The sequence below is a fragment of the Danio rerio genome, chromosome 11, assembly GCF_049306965.1.
Source record: "Danio rerio strain Tuebingen ecotype United States chromosome 11, GRCz12tu, whole genome shotgun sequence".
Classification (NCBI taxonomy): Eukaryota; Metazoa; Chordata; class Actinopteri; order Cypriniformes; family Danionidae; genus Danio; species Danio rerio.
This window is the reverse complement of record NC_133186.1, coordinates 47,590,171-47,610,891: the sequence shown is the minus strand read 5'-3', so window position 1 is coordinate 47,610,891 and position 20,721 is coordinate 47,590,171. Positions and strand designations below refer to the sequence as shown.

The following is a 20,721-nucleotide window of genomic DNA, read 5'->3' as shown; positions in this document are numbered from 1 at the left end:
AATAATAACCAAATCCATCCTTAAGTATACACACACACACACACAGACACACAGTATATACTATGTATAAACATATATAGTTTAATGTCTTGTTAATGTTTTAGTTCAGTTTATTTTAGTGCATCAAGCTAAATTAGATGTCAATAAGAACTACTTCCTTCACAGCTAGCTGGAGATGTATATTTATATTCAGCTAAAGCACACCCAATAACACACACACACACACACACACACACTTCAGCTAAGGATGTAAATATTTCAGTCATGTCCGTCTTAACAGACACGAACAGAGGAAAGGTCAGTTTTCTGGGTGTCTGAAGAACCTCTCGCTCCTCTAGTGACTGCATGTCTTCAGTGTTCTGTGGTTCAGCTCTGTCAGGAGTTTACTGGGTGAGGTTGAGCTGAAGCGCGCGCCCGGCAGGGGTCAGCATTGCGCATGTCTGTTATCTCCTGCTACACACGGGTCAAGCCTTCACTCGCATCTATTAATGTTATTTCATTCAGATCTCATCGTTCTCTTGTGTTTATTAGAACATACAAACACCTCAGGCGTTTTGAGTGACGGGTGCAGTCGAGGGACTGTGACTGTGTGTGTTTGTGTGTGTGCCAAGAGGCAAGCTAAACGACCCACTCTCGCGAGACTGGACATTGGTCTATCCAACCCGCCGGCGTCTCGCGAGAATAGAGGATAGTTCGATGGGTGAGGGACTTTCCTCATTCTCGCGAGACTCTGCGCCGTGAGGGTTACGCCCGCGTGCTGTTCTCGCGAGAGCGCGAGCGGAAGATGGCAGATGGCTGTTCCTCGTAGGGTGTGTGAGTGTGTGTCGTTTGTTTACCGTTCGATGCGTCGCTCCGGTGCGTGTCTCATTCCCGTCCGTCTCCGTTGAGTCACCGGACAGTGTTCATGTTGTGCGGGCTGCCGTTCTCCGCCGCTCATCTGTGTAAATATGACGGGAGAGAAGATCCGCTCGGTGCGCAAAGAGCGCAAGTCGGGTTTGGATCTGCTGGAGCCGGACGAGGAGCCCGCGGCCACCGGGCCCGCCAAACACCGGGGCAGCAAGATCTTCAGCGGCGGGAACCACAGGATCAGCCGCTCCAGCTCCAGCCCCGGGGACCCTGACGGAGCCTATCCCGTGCATGAGTGCGTGTTCCGGGGCGACGTGAGGCGGCTGTCATCGCTCATCCGCACGCAGAACATCGCGCAGAAGGACGTGCACGGTGAGCTAGAACCTACACACACACACATACACACACACCTGTCAGAGTCATTCTGAATAACCCAGAGTCACTGAACGGCTGGAGTCATCTGGAGCCGCTTCAGTCAGTCGGAACACCACAACATGCCGGTCAGAAATCACCGTAATAACCGGATTCTCCGTCAACCTGGAGCCGTTTATTATGTATCTGTCATTCTAGTCTAGAAAGATGATCCAGAACCACAATAATCCACGATCATCTGAACCTGGAACTCCTGTCAGAGGCATTTATAACAAGACCAGAGTCATCTGGAGCTGCGTTAGTCAGTCATAGCAAACCCAGACATCCAGATCCAGACTCGAGATCACATGTCCATCTAGACCCGTTAATGATTGATCAGTCATTATAATCTACATTCATGATGATCCACAACCAGAACCTGCATGTACACACACACACACACACACACACACACACACACACACACACACATACACCTGTCAGAGACATTCACTGTGCGACCAGAGTCATCTGGAGCTGCTTAATTCAGTCACTGCAATCCACAACATGTCGATCTAGAACCTGAATATTGACAGTAAATCTGGAACCGTTATTATATGTCAGTCATTATAACATATAATCCTATATTCCAGAGCCATAATAATCTACATTCATCTGAATCTGCAGAACCAGCATATATATATATATATATACACACACCTGTCTGAGTTATTGAGTGTTCATATTCACACAGTCACAGCTGAAACTGCTTATTATTCTGTTAGAACAAATAAAGCATGCTGATCCAGAACCATAATTATAATCTGGATCTATCTAGAAGCACAAATTATTGTTATGAATAACATTCCAGACTCCTGCTCTATCCAGAACATCATTATTCACTGTAGATCTGGAACTGTTCACTGGTCGTGATGATCCAAACACACTCAGAACATAGATTATTCAGTCATCATGATCCAGACTCATGCTTATCTAGATCATAACACTAAATCTGGAACTGATGATCATAATAAGATATCATGCAGAAATACAGAGTTCCGTATGAGGGTGGATGTTGATTATTATGGCTCTAGATCAGCACGATTCTGGATTGTTTTGACTGAATAATAATCAGTTCAGGATGAGTATGGAGGACTGCTTTAACATTTAGACACAGGAATAAACCTGATGTAACTGATGCACTCAGACATTACAAAAGCTGTTTCTTGTTTTACATATTGGGGGAGTTTAAATTGTTATGAAAATATTACAATTCATAATAATAGGCATAATAATAATAATGATTATTATTTTTATATCTCAATCAATTGTTGCTCAATCAGAAGTTTAACGCAGTGTAAGATGGCAGGAAACAGTTTGGGTAACTTTAGTGACTTTACAGGCAGTTGTTCATGTAAAACCACAGTGAAGAGGGGGAAATTGTGTATATTTTCACATTTACTGTAACATGTTCAGGTCAGCCAGCAGTACAATTTTACTAATGCACATTCTTTATACAAATCTTAATATGCACTTGAGAAAAAAATCTATTAATGAGGCCATTTGATGTGAATATTAGCAAAATGATCATATTCACACCACCAGCATAACATGCAAGCCATAGAGATGTGTTTGGACAACAAAATACAGGCGGTATAACCACTGATTATAATCAAACGACCCTTAAATAATTACAAAAATAGAGCTTTAGTAAAAAATAGAGCACTTACAGACAAACAGTTGAAGTCAGAATTATTAGCCCCCCTGAATTATTAACACCGCTGTTTATTTTTCCCCTAAATTCTGTGTAACGGAGAGCAGATTTCTCCAGCACATTTCTAATCATAACAGTGTTAATAACTCATCTCTAATCACTGATTTATTTTCTCTTTGTCATGATGACAGTAAATAATATTAGACTAGATATTCTTCAAGACACTTCTATACAGCTTAAAATTACATGTAAAGGCTTCACTAGTGTAATTAGGGGAATTAGGCAAGTTACTGTATAATGATGGTTTGTTCTGTAGAAAATCAAGAAAATATAGAGCTTAAAGGGGTTAATAATATTGACCTTAAAATGGTGTTAAAAAAATTAAAAACTGATTTTATTCTAGCCGAAATAAAACAAATCAGACTTTCTCCAGAAGAACAAATATTATCAGACACACTGTGAACATTTCCTCAATCTGCTCAACATCATTTGGGAAACATTTAACAAAGAAGAAGAAAATTAAAAGACTTGACTTCAGCTGTATATTCACGTTTAAATCAGCCCCAGAAATGATCTGCATATGCGAGCGCACACTGAGAGAAACCTAACCCTAACCCATGAAGTACACTACTTTAAATGTAGGATTGTACATGAGGCATAGTAGCTCTGAGTACAGTATCACTCAGTCTGAATAAGTGTGTTTGGTTTGTCCTGCAGGAAACACTCCTCTTCATCTGGCCGTCATGATGGGTCACAAAGGTGAGTCTGATAGCGCATCACGTTTCCCAGCATGCACTGCAGCAGATAAACACGATGATCTGGTGTCAATGAGTCACTGGCATTACAGCATAACTTACTAAAAACAGCATTATCCGCCCTCCTGTTATTTCTTTATCTGTTTATTTATTTATTTATTTGTTTGTTTGTTTTTATTTATTTATTTATTTATTAAGTCCCAAATCTATTCACGCAATAGTTTAAGGAGATTATTTTTTTTGATTGAAAATGAAGACTGTACATTTTAAAATATAAATGATGTTGTTTTGATGACTGGAGAAAATAACAATTGGTTGTTAAATAATTATTTAGTTCTCTTTTGTTTTGTTCATTTGCCAGAAATTGATTTCTTAAAGGGAAAATTCACAGAACACACATCTGAAGATGAAACATTAATTATGTGCTAGATTATGTGTTATAATCCTGTTTAAACACACATGATCCTGTTGTGCTATTTTCTCAAATTTTCATTTAATGCAAAAGCATGGAGTAATCAACAATAATGAAGATAAATAAAGGAAACAGATGTTTAATTTCACTTCAACTATACCTCATAAGTTTAGATAAAGTCATATTTTTGAGTATAATGACAGCAGGGCGTCACGGTGGTGCAGTGGGTAGCACAAATCCTCACAGTAGTAAGGTCGCTGGTTCAAGTCTGTGTGGAGTTTGCATGTTCTCCCCGTGTTGGTGTGGGTTTCCTCCGGGTGCTCCGGTTTCCCCCACAGTCCAAACACATGCGCTATAGGGGAACTGATCAACTACACTGGCCGTAGTGTATGAGTGTGTGAATGCAAGAGTGTGTGGGTGTTTGCTAGTGTTGGGTTGTGGCTGGAAGGGCATCCGCTGTGTAATACATATGCTGGAATAGTTGGCGGTTCATTCATCTGTCGCGACCTCTGATTAATAAGAGACTGAGCAGAAGGAGAATGAATGAATGAGTATTACAGTAAACTACTGCTGAAGCCACATGTGGTACCGGGGAACTGAATAAGCGCAATTGGCTGTGGTCTATGTGTGTAATGCAAGAGTGTATGGGTGTTTCCCACTGTTGGGTTGCAGATGAAGTGCATTCGCTGTGTAAAATATATGCTGGATAAGTTGGCGGTTCATTCCGCTGTGGTGAGCCCTGATTAATAAAGGGACTAAGCCGAAAAGAGAATGAATGAATGAATATTGACTCATCATTGTGTCTTCTGTTCATTGCATGTCTGTTTTCAAACCAAAAAAGTAAAACTAAGAGAACGGCTGTTTTTTGTTTTTTCTTTTGCTCACAATAAACGGGTAAACCCAGATTTTGGCTCTGATTTCATTTTTTGGTTTAGTGTAGGAAACGAATAAACGACTTTAAAATTGATTATACACATGCAGTGCTCATTTTCCTCTGCAACCAAATCTGAGCTCATGACACCACATTCAAAACACTAGTCCTGTGAGTTAAAACTGGAGGAAATCAAATAAAAACAAATGCTACCCGTAGTTGTAGCCCCGGGGCCCAATGTGTTCTTATTCTGGTGCTGCTCACAACTATTACAAAACTAAACAATAAAAAACACAGAGTAAACAATATTAATTATTATTTTTATTATTATTGGCCTATTATTATTCATTCATTCATTTTCTTGACCGCTTAGTCCCTTTATTAATCTGGGGTCACCACAGGGGAATGAACCGCCAACTTATCCAGCACGTTTTTACGTAGCGGATGCCGTTCACTTTGAATGGGTGGCGTCAGGCGTTGCCGAACTGCATTGTGGATCCGTCGGCGCCGCTTCAGAGGTGTTGCTCGCTGCAGAATTTGGGACCAGCTCAAATTTTCAAGTGCAATGCGTCAGCCAATCAGATCGCTGTATGCGCTGCTATGACGATCGCTTCAGACACGCCTTCAGTCAAGCGTTGACGCTGAGGTGTGAATGGGCCGTTAGAGGTTAGACGTAACAGCAATGCTTGATTTCCTCCTGAAGCATGATGTGTTTTAATATACTTCAAGTTTTGATGCATCTCTGTTCTCCTCGAAGAACATCATTGCCTTTGTTCTGTGTGCGTGTGTGTGTGTGTGTGTGTGTGCGCACGTGTGTGTTGTGAAATATTAATGCACGGCTCCCCGGTGAGTGGACGACTACACTCTAATTTCATTAATACACTACTGGCGAATGAATAATGCAGACGGTGAATCTGCTGTGGTCAAGAGTGTTGAGTGAGTGTGCTGTCAGTGTGTATGACCACACACACATACACGCACACACACACACAGTCTGGACCACAGCGCCGTCCACTGACTTTTGCTGCAGGAACACCCCTATAATACTGTCATTAATCTGGACATGGTGGAGCAGTGGGTAGCACAATCACCTCACAGCAAGAAGGTCTCTGGTTTGAGTCTCGGCTGGGTCAGTTGGTGTTTCTGTGTGGAGTTTGCATGTTCTCCCCGTGTTGGTGTGGGTTTCCTCCGGGTGCTCCGGTTTCCCCCACAGTCCAAACACATGCGCTATAGGGGAACTGATCAACTACACTGACCGTAGTGTATGAGTGTGTGCAAGAGTCTGTGTGAGTGTTTAATGCAGTTACCACTGTCTGCTCTGCATTTACACTCTGCTGAATGTTGACATGATGTGTGTGTGATCATTTGGAGAGGTGTGAAAGCAGCAGTAATAGTTAAATTAATTAGTGTGTGTGTGTTTGTGTGTGTGTGTGTGTGTGTGTGTGTGTGTGTGTGTGTGTGTGTGTGTGTGTGTGAATGCATGTTTGTGTCTGTGTGTGCGCGTGTACATGTGTGTTTCTGTATATGTATGTACGCACACATGTATGCATGCATGTCTTTGTGTGTGTGTGTGTGTGTGTGTGTGTGTACTCATTAATACCCATATGGCCTGGTCTGCGTGCAGCACTGCAGACTGCTGTATCCCACAATGCAGTGCATTAGACTTGACCTTCCATTTCCAGGTCTCCAGAAGAGCCACAGCTGATATTACAGTCCTGTGTGTGTGTGTGTGTGTGTGTGTGTGTGTGTGTGTGTGTGTGTGTGTGTGTGTGTGTGTGTGTGTAAATGCATTTAACTGATGCAGCTTACAGTAAATTCAGTACCTCCAGCTCATGTGTGTGAGCAGCTGTGGTGTTTCAGATGCTGTATGGGGTGATGAGTTCATTATTAATGTCAGTGTGTACTGTAATTCTCCATTATTGAACATGCTGCAGTAAACACACTCAGCGTGCGTTTCCTTCTTTACAACTAACAAAACAGCAACACAATGCTGATCATAACCACTGTTTACCAGGAGCTTAGTCAGCTAGAGTGCTGCTGTTTCTAGTGCACTTCTAGTCAGCAGACTGTAGTGTGTAATGCGTAATGTGTAGTATGTTGTGTGCGGTGTGTAGTATACAGTTCATAATGTGCAGTATGCAGTGTCTATTGCGTAATCAGTGGTGTGTGTGTAGTATGCAGTGTGTAGTGTGCAGTTAGTAGTGTGCAGCGAGTGTTGAATGAATTCAGCCATGTGTAAAATTCAGTCTCAGGTGTGTGTAGTATGCAGGGTGTAGTATGCAGAGTGTAATGTGTAGTATGCTGTGCAAAATGTGTAGTATGCAGTGTGTAGTGCGCAGTCCTAGTGTGTAGTATGCGTTGTGTAGTGCACAGTCCGTGGTGTGTAGTATGCAGTGTGTAGTGCACAGTCCTAGTGTGTAGTATGCAGTGTGTAGTGCACAGTCCGTGGTGTGTTGTATGCAGTGTGTAGAGCGCAGTCTCTGGTGTGCAATCCGTAGTGTGTAGTATGCAGTGTGTAGCGAGCAGTCCTAGTGTGTAGAATACAGTGTGTAGTGCGCAGTCCGTGGTGTGTAGTATGCAGTGTGTTGCGAGCAGTCCTAGTGTGTAGTATGCAGTGTGTAGTGCACAGTCCATGGTGTGTAGTATGCAGTGTGTAGCGAGCAGTCCTAGTGTGTAGAATACAGTGTGTAGTGCACAGTCCGTGGTGTGTAGTATGCAGTGTGTAGTGCACAGTCTGTGGTGTGCAGTCCGTGGTGTGTAGTATAGACTGTGTAGCGAGCAGTCATAGTGTGTAGAATGCAGTGTGTAGTGCACAGTCCGTGGTGTGTAGTATGCAGTGTGTAGCGAGCAGTCCTAGTGTGTAGAATACAGTGTGTAGTGCACAGTCCGTGGTGTGTAGTATGCAGTGTGTAGTGCACAGTCTGTGGTGTGCAGTCCGTGGTGTGTAGTATAGACTGTGTAGCGAGCAGTCATAGTGTGTAGAATGCAGTGTGTAGTGCACAGTCCGTGGTGTGTAGTATGCAGTGTATAGTGCGCAGTCTGTGGTGTGTAGTATACAGTGTGTTGCGAGCAGTCCTAGTGTGTAGAATGCAGTGTGTAGTGCGCAGCCTGTGGTGTGTAGTATGCAGTAATATGCGCACTACACACCACGGACTTTGCACTACACACTGCGTACTACACACTGCATACTAAACACCACGGATTGCGCAGCTGCATACTACACACACACACACACACAGTTCTTTTAGTGTTTAACGCGTCATTAAGTCTCATTCCTGCTCTTACTGAAACTGCTGTAGTAGGGTATAAACACAAGTGTTGTGTAGTTTGTAGATGTGTGTGTGTGTGTGTGTGTGTAATAATCAGTGTGATCTGTGTGTGTCCTCCAGAATGTGCTCATCTCCTGCTGGCCCATAATGCACCAGTGAAGGTGAAAAACGCTCAGGGATGGAGTCCGCTCGCAGAGGCCATCAGCTACGGAGACCGGCAGATGAGTACGTCACCTGTGTGTGTGTGTGTGTGTGTGTGTGTGTGTGTGTGTGTGTCCATCAGAACAGAATTAAAATAAAGCTTGATAACGAGATCTGTGCTAATGAGCGACTCTCTAATGAGGCCTAATGAATCACCACAGATAATGAGCTGTGATTGGCTGATTCTGTGATGATGTCACTCCCTCTGACAGTCTGGCAACACACACACACACACACACACACACACACACATCGATTACACAGATAGAACTGTAGCAGCACGAGCTGATCTGAGGACGCATCACGGTTGAAGAGGAGCAGAGGCAGCGTGGATGAGATCAGAGTCAGAGATGGAGAAATGAGCACAGGAGTGTGTTCCTCCTGCACAGGGGTCTGCCTCCAGACACACACACACACACACACACCGGTAAAGCGCTCGGCTGAGGGAGAAGATGATGAAGAGTCTGAATTATTGAAGAGGAGCTGCAGCATTACTGATCAGACACAGTCAAACACTGATCTCCAGCTGAACCAGCTCTTCATTAACAGTCATCACACACACACACACACACACGCACGCACACACACACACATGCACACACACATTAGTGCTGAGCGGAGGCTGAAAGGGCTTTTGAGTGAATTAGTGCTGACGGTGTAACGTAATCCAGAGCCAGCGTTAATCCCACCGACAGAAAACTGCTGTAATTCAGCACAACACCACACACACACACACACACACACACACACACACACACACCATTGAGTATCCTGTGGTAAGATGAGTGTTGCTATGGTGAAGCTGTGCACACTGTGATGTTTCTGTTGGTCCTCCTTTAGCCTGCTCTCAATCAGGTTGTATATACACTGAAGTAGATCTTCTAGATATCGTGACGGTTCACCAGGAACACTCCAGCTGCTCGGAGAAATACAGAGAGTCTCTGAGCGTGACGTGAATCACCTGTGTGTGTGTGTGTGTGTGTGTGTGTGTGTGTGTGTGTGTGTGTGTGTGTGTGTGTGTGTGTGTGTGTGTGTGTGTGTGTGTGTGTGTGTGTGTGTGTGTGTGTGTTTCAGTCACAGCTCTGCTGCGCAAACTGAAACAGCAGTCCAGAGAGAGTGTGGAGGACAAGAGACCCCGACTGCTGAAAGCACTCAAAGAGGTACACACACACACACTCACACACACACACACACACACACACACACACACACACACACACACACACACACAAACACAGGTTTCTCCTGAGCGCTCTCAGTGATGTTCTGTGTTTCTCTCTTCTTCAGCTTGGAGATTTCTATCTAGAGCTGCACTGGGACTTCCAGAGCTGGGGTGAGGCCAGCGTGTGTGTGTGTGTGTGTGTGTGTGTGTGTGTGTGTGTGTGTGTGTGTTTGCTTGCCGCTGTGTGTGTGAATCAGCTGTTCTCTCTCCCGCAGTGCCTTTACTCTCCCGGATTCTACCGTCTGACGCCTGCAAGATCTACAAGCAGGGGATCAACATCCGGTACGAGCCGCTTCAGTGGTGTCGTAAACACACTGTTACTGAGTGCTGTGTGTGTTATTCTGACAGTGTGTGTGTGTGTGTGCAGTCTGGACACTACACTGATAGACTTCACTGATATGAAGTGTCAGCGTGGAGATCTGAGCTTCATCTTCTGTGGAGACGCTCCTCCGTCAGAGTCCTTCGTGGTGCTGGACAATGAGCAGAAGGTGTATCAGCGCATACATCACGAGGTGTGTGTGTGTGTGTGTAACCTGTATATAGCATGCTTGAATGTAAAGTGTGTGTATATGACGTGTGTGTGTGTTTCAGGAGTCAGAGATGGAGACGGAGGAGGAGGTGGATATCCTGATGAGCAGTGATGTGTACTCCGCCACTCTCTCCACTAAATCCATCACCTTCTCGCGCGCTCAGACCGGCTGGCTCTTCAGAGAGGACAAAACGGTACAGCAGAGCTTCCACACTGTCCAGCAGACGGGTGAAGAGCGACCGTCACTGCTGATGTGATGTCTGAATGCGTCTGAGAGTGTGCTGTTCCCGCAGGAGCGCGTGGGGAATTTCCTGGCTGATTTCTACATGGTGAACGGGCTGGTTCTGGAGTCGCGGAAGAGACGGGAACACCTGAGCGAGGAGGACATCCTGAGGAACAAGGCCATCATGGAGAGCTTCAGCAAAGGAGGAAGCCTCATCGAGCAGAACTTCGAGGTGAGCGCCGCTTCTCTACGTCCAGATATGTGAAGTAGATCAGTACAGCGCTGGGATACGACATCACACATCAGTGAATGAAGCAGAGCGACCATCCAATGAGAATCAAGAGAACACCTCCTGATGAGCACCTCTAGGCTGTTGATTGGTTGGAGGCTGAAACACCTTTAGTCTGTTCATTGGTTAATGGAAGCGGAGTTTGAAGAACCTGTAGTCTGTTAATAGGCTTTACTATGTTAATTGGAAGATGGAGGCGGAGTCTGAAGCACCTCTAATTGTTGATTGGATGGAGGCGGAGTCTGAAGTACATTTAATATGTTTATTGGAAGATGGAGGCGGAGTCTGAAGCACCTTTAATATGTTGATTAGTTGGAGGTGGAGTCTGAAGCACTCCTAGTTTGTTGATTGGATGAATGCGGAGTCGGAAGCACCTTCAATATGTTGATTAATTGATGGAGGCAGAGTCTAAAGCACCTCTAGTCTGTTGATTAGCTGTAGGTGGAGTCTGAAGCACTTATAGTTTGTAAATTAGAAAATGTAGAAGGGGGCCGGAAGCACCTTTAATCTGTTGATTAGAAGATGGAGGCGGAGTCTGAAGCACCTCTAATTGTTGATTGGATGGAGGCGGAGTCTGAAGTACATTTAATATGTTTATTGGAAGATGGAGGCGGAGTCTGAAGCACCTTTAATATGTTGATTAGTTGGAGGCGGAGTCTGAAGCACCTTTGATATGCTAATTAGAAGATGGAGGCGGAGTCTGAAGCACCTTTAATCTGTTAATTGGAAGATGGAGTCGGAGTCTGAAGAACTTATAGTCTGTTAATTGGATGGAGGTGGAGTCTGAAGCACCTTTGATATGCTAATTAGAAGATGGAGGCAGAGTCTGAAGCACCTTTAATATGTTAATTGAGAGATAGAGGCGGAGTCTGCAGTACCTCTAGTCTGTTGATAGGATGGTGGCGGAGTCTGAAGCGCCTTTAATCTGTTAATTGGTTGGATGCAGAGTCTGAAACACCTCTAGCCTGTTAATAGCTTAAAAGAGGCGGAGTCTGAAGCACTTCTAGTATGTTGATTGGATGATAAAGATGGAGTCTGAAGCACCTGTAGTTTATTCATTGGTTGATAGAGGCGGAGTCTGAAGCACCTGCAAATATTGATTAGTTGGAGTCGGAGTCCAAAACACCTCTAGTCTATGGATTGGTTGGAGGCGGAGTCTAAAGCACCTGTAATCTATTGATTGGTTGTAGGTGGAGACTGAACACCTCTAGTCTATGGATTGGTTGGAGGCGGAGTCTAAAGCACCTCTAGTTTGTTTATTGGTTGGAGGTGGAGTCTGAAGCACCTTTAATCGCTCTTGATTGGTTGATGCAGAGGTTTGTCGCTCCTCTTCATCTGTTGTTCATTCTCAGTCAGGGGCAGAAGTGGGTCAGGCGCGGGCAGCAGATGGGCATTTAATGCCCTGCTAAAGATCATGATGATTTGACTCATCTAGCACTCTTAAAGGCACAGTAACTCATAAATCCTGTCATCATTTCCTCCACCTGTTCCAAACCTGTCGAGTTTCTTCTGTTGAACACAGGAAGATATTCTGAGGAATGCTGGAATAATCAGATATTGAGTATATTAATATGGATGTTATTCTTAAACATTTTTCAGCATGTCTTCCTTTGTGTGTTAGTGAGCAGTAAATGATCATGTTTGGCTGAACTGTCTCTTTAAAGAAGGAATGGGTTACAGATGACGTGTTATTAACAGTACAAACTAACAGAGCATCCAGAATACTCTTCACGGATACAGCCAGCAGGATAGATGATCAGTGCTTTAGGTTTGTTCATGACGTCCAGCTTTAGTGAGTGCAGTAGTGTGCTCTTTTATTATTAAATGAAATGAGAAATATTACGCTAATACCAGGATTTCTTTAGAATTAGTATGATATTATAACAACATTAAAAATCTCTCCATTTTCTGCTTTTTTGTTTAGTGGTTTTTATTGTGTTTATTTTAATGAATTGTTTTTGTATGTAGCCGTTGTTGCTGACATGGCATGAAATATGAATATATGACGTTACATGAGGATTTAGATTTGCTGGTGTGAGTGGTTTGGGTTTATTTTCTGTCTGACATGATTGTGCTGACGGTTTGATGATGGAGCGGTTGGGTCTCGCTGGGATTGATGGGGTTTTCCGCCTCTGCCATCATGGAGATATTATAAATGAGGCCTCAGAGATACGAGCGTCAGCAGCGTCCTCTACTGCTCATCAGCCTGTAGTGCAGTGTGAACAGGTCTGAGAGCAGCAGATCACTGATCAATCTATAATATTTAAAAACAAAAACTCCTATATTGTTGTCATTTACAGATTCATGATCATATCTAAGGCTACATGTGTTCAATCTTGCTTGTCAGGTTTAGTGTGAACAGGACGATGCAGAGACTTTCATTTCAGTGTGTTGATGTTCTTCCTACTGAAACTGAATATTGAGTAGTGGGCGGGGCTTTCTTTTTGCATATCATTCCCTCATAGCAAACTGATGTCAGGAGGGGCGTGGCTAAGGATGTTGATATACAGTTGCTATAGAAACAACTGTGTGTGTGTGTGTGTGTGTGTGTGTGTGTGTGTGTGTGTCTGTGTGTGTCTGTGTGTGTCTGTGTGTGTCTGTGTGTGTCTGTGTGTGCCTGTGTGTGCCTGTGTGTGCCTGTGTGTTCTAGCCGATGAGGCGGCAGTCTCTGACCCCTCCATCACCCAACACTATCTCCTGGGAGGAGTACATCACTGCTGAGACTGGGAAGTACGTCACACAAACTTGCATAAACACACACACACACACACACACACACACACACACACACACACACACACTCACACTGACAGACTGACTGATGGTTGTGTGTGTGTTCTGCAGAGCTCCTCATCTGGGTCGAGAGCTGGTGTGTAAAGAGAGCAAGAAGAACTTTAAAGCCACAGTAGCCATGAGCCAAGACTTCCCTCTGGGCATCGAGTCGTAAGTGTGCTCCTGTGTGTGTGTGTGTGTGTGTGTGTGTGTGTGTTTATGTGTGTGTGTGTGTGTGTGTGTGTGTATGTGTGTGTGTATGTGTGTGTGTGTGTGTGTGTGTGTGTGTGTGTGTGTGTGTGTGTGTGCGTGTGTGTGTGCGTGTGTGTGTGCGTGTGTGTGTGTGTGTGTGTGGGAGACACAGAGAAAGAGAGAGAGTGTGTGTGTACAATTGTGTATACGCGTGTGTGTGTGTTTGTGGGATAGTGTTTGTGAAAGATTGTGTGTGTGTGTGTGTGTGCGTGTGCGTGCGTGTGTGCGTGTGCGCGCGCGTGTGTGTGTGTGTGTGTGTGTGTGTGTGTGTGTGTGTGTGTGTGTGTGTGTGTGTGGGAGACAGAGAGAGAGAAGAGTGTGTGTGTACAATTGTGTATGCGCGTGTGTGTGTGTTTGTGGGATAGTGTTTGTGAAAGATTGTGTGTGTGTGTGTGTGTGCGTGTGCGTGCGTGCGTGTGTGTGTGTGCGTGTGTGCGCGCGTGTTTGTGTGTGTGTGTGTGTGTGTGTGTGTGTGTGTGTGTGTGTGTGTGGGAGACAGAGAGAGAGAGAAGAGTGTGTGTGTACAATTGTGTATGCGCGTGTGTGTGTGTTTGTGGGATAGTGTTTGTGAAAGATTGTGTGTGTGTGTGCGTGCGTGTGTGTGTGTGTGTGTGTGTGTGTGTGTGTGTTTTAATGTGTGTTCTGCTCTACAGGTTGTTGAATGTGCTGGAGGTCATCGCACCGTTCAAGCACTTTAATAAGCTCAGAGAATTTGTTCAGATGAAACTCCCGCCTGGATTTCCTGTCAAACTGGGTAAACAGACACTGTCATTGTTGCCATTTTCATTAATGTGATGGATTTTACTAGTTTCAGCCATTCCTGGTCTTTAATAGGTTGGTCGTGTTCAGTATTGTTAGGAATAATTCAATCTCTGATGTCTGGAAGCTGTTGAAGCACAACAAATCCTGATGTTACACAGTTTCAGGGGTTTACAGTAGCGCCAGCCCGTTTTCTTGTTCATGGTTGTCCATTCAGAGCTTCCATTACGAATCGTCTTGAGTCAGAGAAATATTTGCATTGGGCAGCCAGCAGAAAGTCAGTGATTTCAGTTTAGAATATGAGAAATCTAAATATTTTAATTGCAAAAACACATGGATCTGCTTCATTAGACACTGGTTAACTCTGCCGGCAGCTCGCTCTCTGCTACTCTCTCATGGTCGCCCAGTGAAGCTAAAGCCTGGTTTATACTTCTGCGTCAGGTGACCGGCGCAACTCACGGCGCATGCAACTCGTGTAGCTGTGCATTTACACTTCTGCTGCTGTCTCTGTTGGTCTGCATTAACACTTCTGAAACGCTAGTTGGCAGTGAGGTGTTAATGTTCCTCTGTGTCGAGTTTCTTCGCTTCTGTTTTGCTATTCTGAACACTTCCGCGATGTACAAGTGGCTCAAACTCGCTCATTTTGAGGCAGGAACCGGCGGACGTGCAACAACTTTAACTATGAGGTAAACACAAAACAAAACTTTCCATCCGGAGCTCCTTTACGGGACTCCACACTTGTAAACAATCGCTCGCGCCATTCGCGCGGCTCTTGGTCCCGCCCAGACTCGTCGGCGATATCAAGCCGACCAATCACAGAGCTTGCGCTACGCGATGTTGTGACGTGTAGTTACATTTTTTGAGAGGTGCACGTCAGTGACGGCCACGGCGAAGGGCTATGCGTCAGCGCCGTAGCCTACGCCGGTGTTTGACGCAGAAGTATAAATCAGCCTTAAGCAGGGATGAGTCTGGTCAGTGTCTGGATGGGAGAGCACATGGGAAAGCTGGGTTACTGCTGGAAGTGGTGTTAGTGAGGCCAGCAGCTCAACCTGTGGCCTGTGTGGGTCCTAAAGCCCCAGTATAGTGAAGGGGACTCTATACTGCTCAGTAAGCGCCGTCTTTCAATTAAGACGTAAAACAGGAGTGTCACTAGACCCCATTTACTGCACTGCCCCAGTATAAATCGCCAGTGCCCCAGTAAATGCTTTGAGATACGATTTACTTCAAACGCAAGTGTATTTATAAAGAGTGCTAATCCCAGAATAAAGGCGTGATTCTCTATGTGCAACCAAATCCACGCTGATGAAAGCAATGCAGTTTAATCAAAAAGCAAACTGAGCATGTGTGCAGAATAAAACACACCCGCACGCCTCACACACACCGCTCCTGCTTGATGCTGACGCGCTGCCCTGCTCTTATTTAGACTAAGCATGGCTGCTGATAGATTTTCTTTCAGTTTGAAGCAGAAAGGAGGGATGAAGTCAGGGAGGTCAGACTAAATGAATCTAATTCTCTGCCATAAGTCGGGTCTACATTAGACCACACACACCACAGATGATTCTATAAAACAGCTTTTTGTGTTCTGTTGAATTTCATTCTTATAAAATTCATATTCATGCAAAAGATTTTATAAATTGTCTTAGCATCACTTTAGTTGTGCCTTTGTTTTCCAGTAACGTTTAGGATTAATATCTGTTATTTATTTAGAATAATAATTGAATAATAACATAACATTAGTACTGCTATTTATTTATGATGAAATGTATTTTGTTTTAGAGTATATACATAAATACAAGCTCAATTCAGCCAGCAGTCAAAGTTTACTAATGCACGTTTTTCATACAAATATTATATGAGGAAAATCTATTGATGAGCCCATTTCAACTGAATATTAGCAAAATTATTATATTCACACCATCAGCATAACATGTAAGCCATGAAGAAGTGTTTGTACAACAAAATACAGGTGCTATAAAACTGATCATAATCAAATATATATTTGATAATTATAAAAACACTAGATAATTACAGTATCTATGTAAATCTTCCCCATACTTTTTATTTTAAAAATGGACAATACTCAATAGTATTATTGAGCTTATTTTGCGATGTGGAAGTGCGCTCATATTTGCGATTGTTTTAGAATGTCTGATTCAGTCACCTATGGGAGAAATGACTAGGAATAATTAACGGCAGAAAACTTGTTCTACAAGCAAGTGTGAACTGTTTCGGGTCTGTAATGTTTTTGTGTCGCCTTTAAACGTTTCTGCCGTGTTCCGTTCTATTTGCATGTGAGAAATTCCAGCAAGTTTTAATAATTGATTTGCATTGTGAGAATTTGCATTTGTCTCCTCCGCCTAAATGAATCAATGGTTTTATTCACGTCACCTTATACTCGCATCGTCTGACCAATCAAATTCTCTCTAATCTGACATGCCACGCCCCCCTTATTCTTATTTGCTGTTCATTTGATGTGTTTGAGCTCAACCACTCTCACTGGCAGAGCGGTGATAAAACAAAACGCTATTGGCTGTTTTTTTTAAAGGGGAGGAGCTTCACTATGTCCCACTCTCTCTTCTTGTTTCGGTTGAACATCGAGTAAAAATGCACATTTCAAAGCACTCCAGGAGACTGTTAAGCTCTCTTGTCCACTGTACATGTTGTAGATTTGGATGGAAACATCAGTAATGATGCGTTTTGCTTTTGTCGTTCACAGACATCCCGGTTTTCCCCACCATCACTGCCACCGTGACCTTTCAGGAGTTCCGTTACGATGAATTCGACGAAAGCATTTTTACGATTCCCAGCGACTACAAAGAGGATCCCAGCCGCTTCCCAGACCTCTGAGCTGCTTCACGTCCCACTTTACCCCGCTGTCCCGTCTCCATCTCGCCTCCATCCCTCCGGTGACCAGCAGATGGAGCCCGGCGCGTTTCACGTAGAAAATACTTGATGTAATATGGACATAAAGGGATTGCGTTGAAAACGGCGCGTAGGGAAGAGAAGGCCACTGCTGTCCCAATATACGGGACTCTCCTGCACTACATGATCAAGCTCTGTTCTGAGTTCTGCGCGAGAAATCTCCGATTGTGTGTCGGAGCTCAGGACAGTGCGGTACGTTAGAAACACGGCGGCTAGTCACTTCACGTCACCTGGCAGGAAAATATGGCATTATAAATTATTACATAAGCCGCGTTTTCATATATATCTTTGTACAACTGTTACAAACTTGTATACTTCACTTAAAAGCAAAGTGTATATTTAGGAACGAAGCGGAAGGCGTCTGTATATGATTTGAAATCTGTCGCAGAATACTATGTATATGTCATTTCTACGAGTTTCTTTGCGCAACTTGTAAATATATAACCTGCTCTGGTTCCTGTTTTTGTTGCATTATGGGCTCACTTTCTCCTTCACTGCATTTCCGGTGCTTTAGTTCACTTGCTTTACTTTTCCTCACGTCCTAATAACTAGCGGACGATCTTACAGGGCCAGATGTCGATGTAGCAGAACATGTTTTCGCCTGTAGATTTGGTTTGGCTTTATGATAGATGGATGTAAATACATGCAAACTGAAACATGTTTTCTCCAGTGTAGTATAATTGACATGTATAACTGACGAGTATGTTTATTGAGATATTAGTGTCAAATGTTTCCGGAGACGTTGGGTAAAAGCCCTCAAGATACGGCGACGGCTTATTTCATGAGTGTTTGATCTGTTTTTGCTGTGTGCCGAGGGAAAAGGAGTTAGCGTCACGTTTGCACCAGCAATATCCCGTTGGAAAAGTACAGTTCCTCTTTTATGTCTCTTGTGTTTTGGTTTTTCCTCTTCCGAATGGAAACGAGCTGCAACTCTTCCATCACCCACTACTGGCTAGTGTGGAGAACTCCTGTGTTTTGCTGTGTTTTTTATTTTATTTTTTATTATTATTGTTTTTTGTTACCAGCTTCTTCTTTTCCTGTGTTTGATGTTACTGTTTTTAGCTTTATGACTTCAGTACCCTTCAGACTTTCTCCCAGACGCATTGAACTCCCTGACGTACAGCGGGAACCTTGTATGAACCTGCTGCACTTTTACATGACAAATTGTAATTAATAAAATGTCCACGTATCACGTCTCTTGTGAGGACTTGCTTTGTCTTGTTCTCTTGTGAGAACTTTTTTGTGATGTATTGATACCTTGAATTAGATTGTAACAAATACAAACTAATAGGGCGTGAAAAGATCTTTTAAATGTTTATCAGGTGAAAACACAGAGGTGTAATGTTGATGATGTCATCACTGGAGTATGAACCACTCATCTACATTTAAGTATTTGCTCCTGCTGCTTTCTATATTTACTTATTAAATATGAACTAAGTAACTTTGATGCTAGTTGTTAACACAAAGTGGACTGTGTTAAGTTTTGTAAATAAATAAATATGAAAAATGCTATTTATTAATTATAACCGCGGCTTTCTGGAATACGCGTTTCTGATTGGCCTGTCGCGATGTTCGGCGGGAACTGGCTTTTGCTAATGGCGGGCCTGTACGTCAGACTTGATTTTGGATCGGATATCGGTGAGTATTATTAATAATATTATTATTATTGTGTTAATAATGTTACACAGTGCTTATTGTCTGTTGTAAAGTTCTACGTTCTTCAAGTGGGACGTCTACGTGACGGCAAGTCGCGTTCGGCCATGTTTGTGGACAAACGTAGTATCGCTCAAAGTAAACAGATGCAAGTCACAACAGAAAAACTAGCGTTTTATAGTAATATCTTCACACAAACACTAATTAAAATAGACTAACGTGTATATACCTTTATTAACGCTATTTGTGGGTCTGAGATGCTGATAATATGCACTCTATAACATTCAGTGTCCAGCAGTGAATTAACTGGAGAAGCCGAGCGAGCACGAGCGCCCAACAAACGAACGAATTTATCCGTTGACGAGCTGCTGCAAGAGTAAATTACATCTCCATATATGACGTTCCTCATTATTTGCAATATGTTTCTGATGAATGATGCAAAAAAAAAAATCCAAGAGAGATCAATGGGAATCTGGCTCACTTGTCCTTAACACCCAGAATGCGCTGTGTTGCTTACGACAGATTCCCGTGCTGTATAGAATAAAACCTCTAACCTATGACGGTATACAAGTTCAAACCAGTTTTGAACTCGTATGTGCACATCATTATGTTTCAGTCTTGTTCAAAATCTAAACATTTTACACATTTTAACACAAATCTGCGATTAAAATTCATTCACGTTTACACGGGAACATTTGCCTTTGGAATACTCACCGAGCACTTTATTAGGTATACCTGACTTGTACCGGGTCGGACCCCCTTAGTCTTCAGAACCGCTTTAATCTTCATGTCAGAGATTCAACAAGCTGCTGGAAATATTCCTCAGAGATTTTGCTCCATATTGTCATGATAGCATCACACAGTTGCTGCAGATTTGTCGGCTGCACATCCATGATGCCAATCTCCCGTTCCACCACATCCCAAAGCTGCTCTATTGGATTGAGCTCTGGTGACTGTGGAGGCCATTTGAGTACAGTGAACTCATCGTCATGTTCAAGAAACCAGTCTGAGATGATTGAGCTTTATGACATGCTGCGTTATCCTGCTGGAAGTAGCCATCAGAAGATGGAGACACTGTGCTCATAAAGGGATGGACATGGTCAGCAGCAATACTCAGGTAGGCTGTGGCGTTGATGCTCAATTGGTACTAATGGACCCAAAGAAAATCTCCCCCACACCATTACACCACCACCACCAGCCTGAACCGCTGATACAAGGCAGGATGATCCATGCTTTCATGTTGTCTGAGCCGAGCATCTGAATGTATCAGCAGAAATGGAGACTCATCAGAGCAGCAACGTTTCTCCAATCTTCTATTGTCCAGTTTTGGTGAGTCTGTGTGAATTGTAGCCTCAGTTTCCTGTTCTTAGCTGACAGGAGCGGCACCCGGTGTGCTCTTCTGCTGCTGTAGCCCATCCGCCTCAAGGTTGGCCGTGTTGTGTGTTCAGAGATGCTCTTCTGCAGAGCTCGGTTGTAACGAGTGCTTATTTGAGTTACTGTTGCCTTTCTATCAGCTGGAACCAGTCTGGCCATTCTCCTCTGACCCACAGAACTGCCGCTCACTGGATATTTCCTCTTTGTCGGAGCATTCTCTGTAAACCCTAGAGATGGTTGTGTGTGAAAATCCCAGTAGATCAGCAGTTTCTAAAATACTCAGAGCAGCCCGTCTGTATGCTTATTA

General features: G+C 43.7%; 1 protein-coding gene across 1 annotated transcript; it reads left to right on the top strand.

Moving 5' to 3' along the window:
• Positions 1-825: 825 nt before the first annotated feature.
• On the top strand, positions 826-18,581 carry ankrd13c (ankyrin repeat domain 13C). The gene is given in 13 exon segments (NM_214690.1): positions 826-1,218; positions 3,629-3,670; positions 8,339-8,443; positions 9,494-9,579; positions 9,707-9,752; positions 9,857-9,923; positions 10,009-10,153; positions 10,233-10,364; positions 10,464-10,625; positions 13,333-13,412; positions 13,527-13,625; positions 14,360-14,460; positions 17,182-18,581. Coding segments are annotated over 13 exon segments (1,467 nt in total). The 5' UTR covers positions 826-947; the 3' UTR covers positions 17,313-18,581.
• The last annotated feature ends 2,140 nt before the right edge of the window (positions 18,582-20,721 follow it).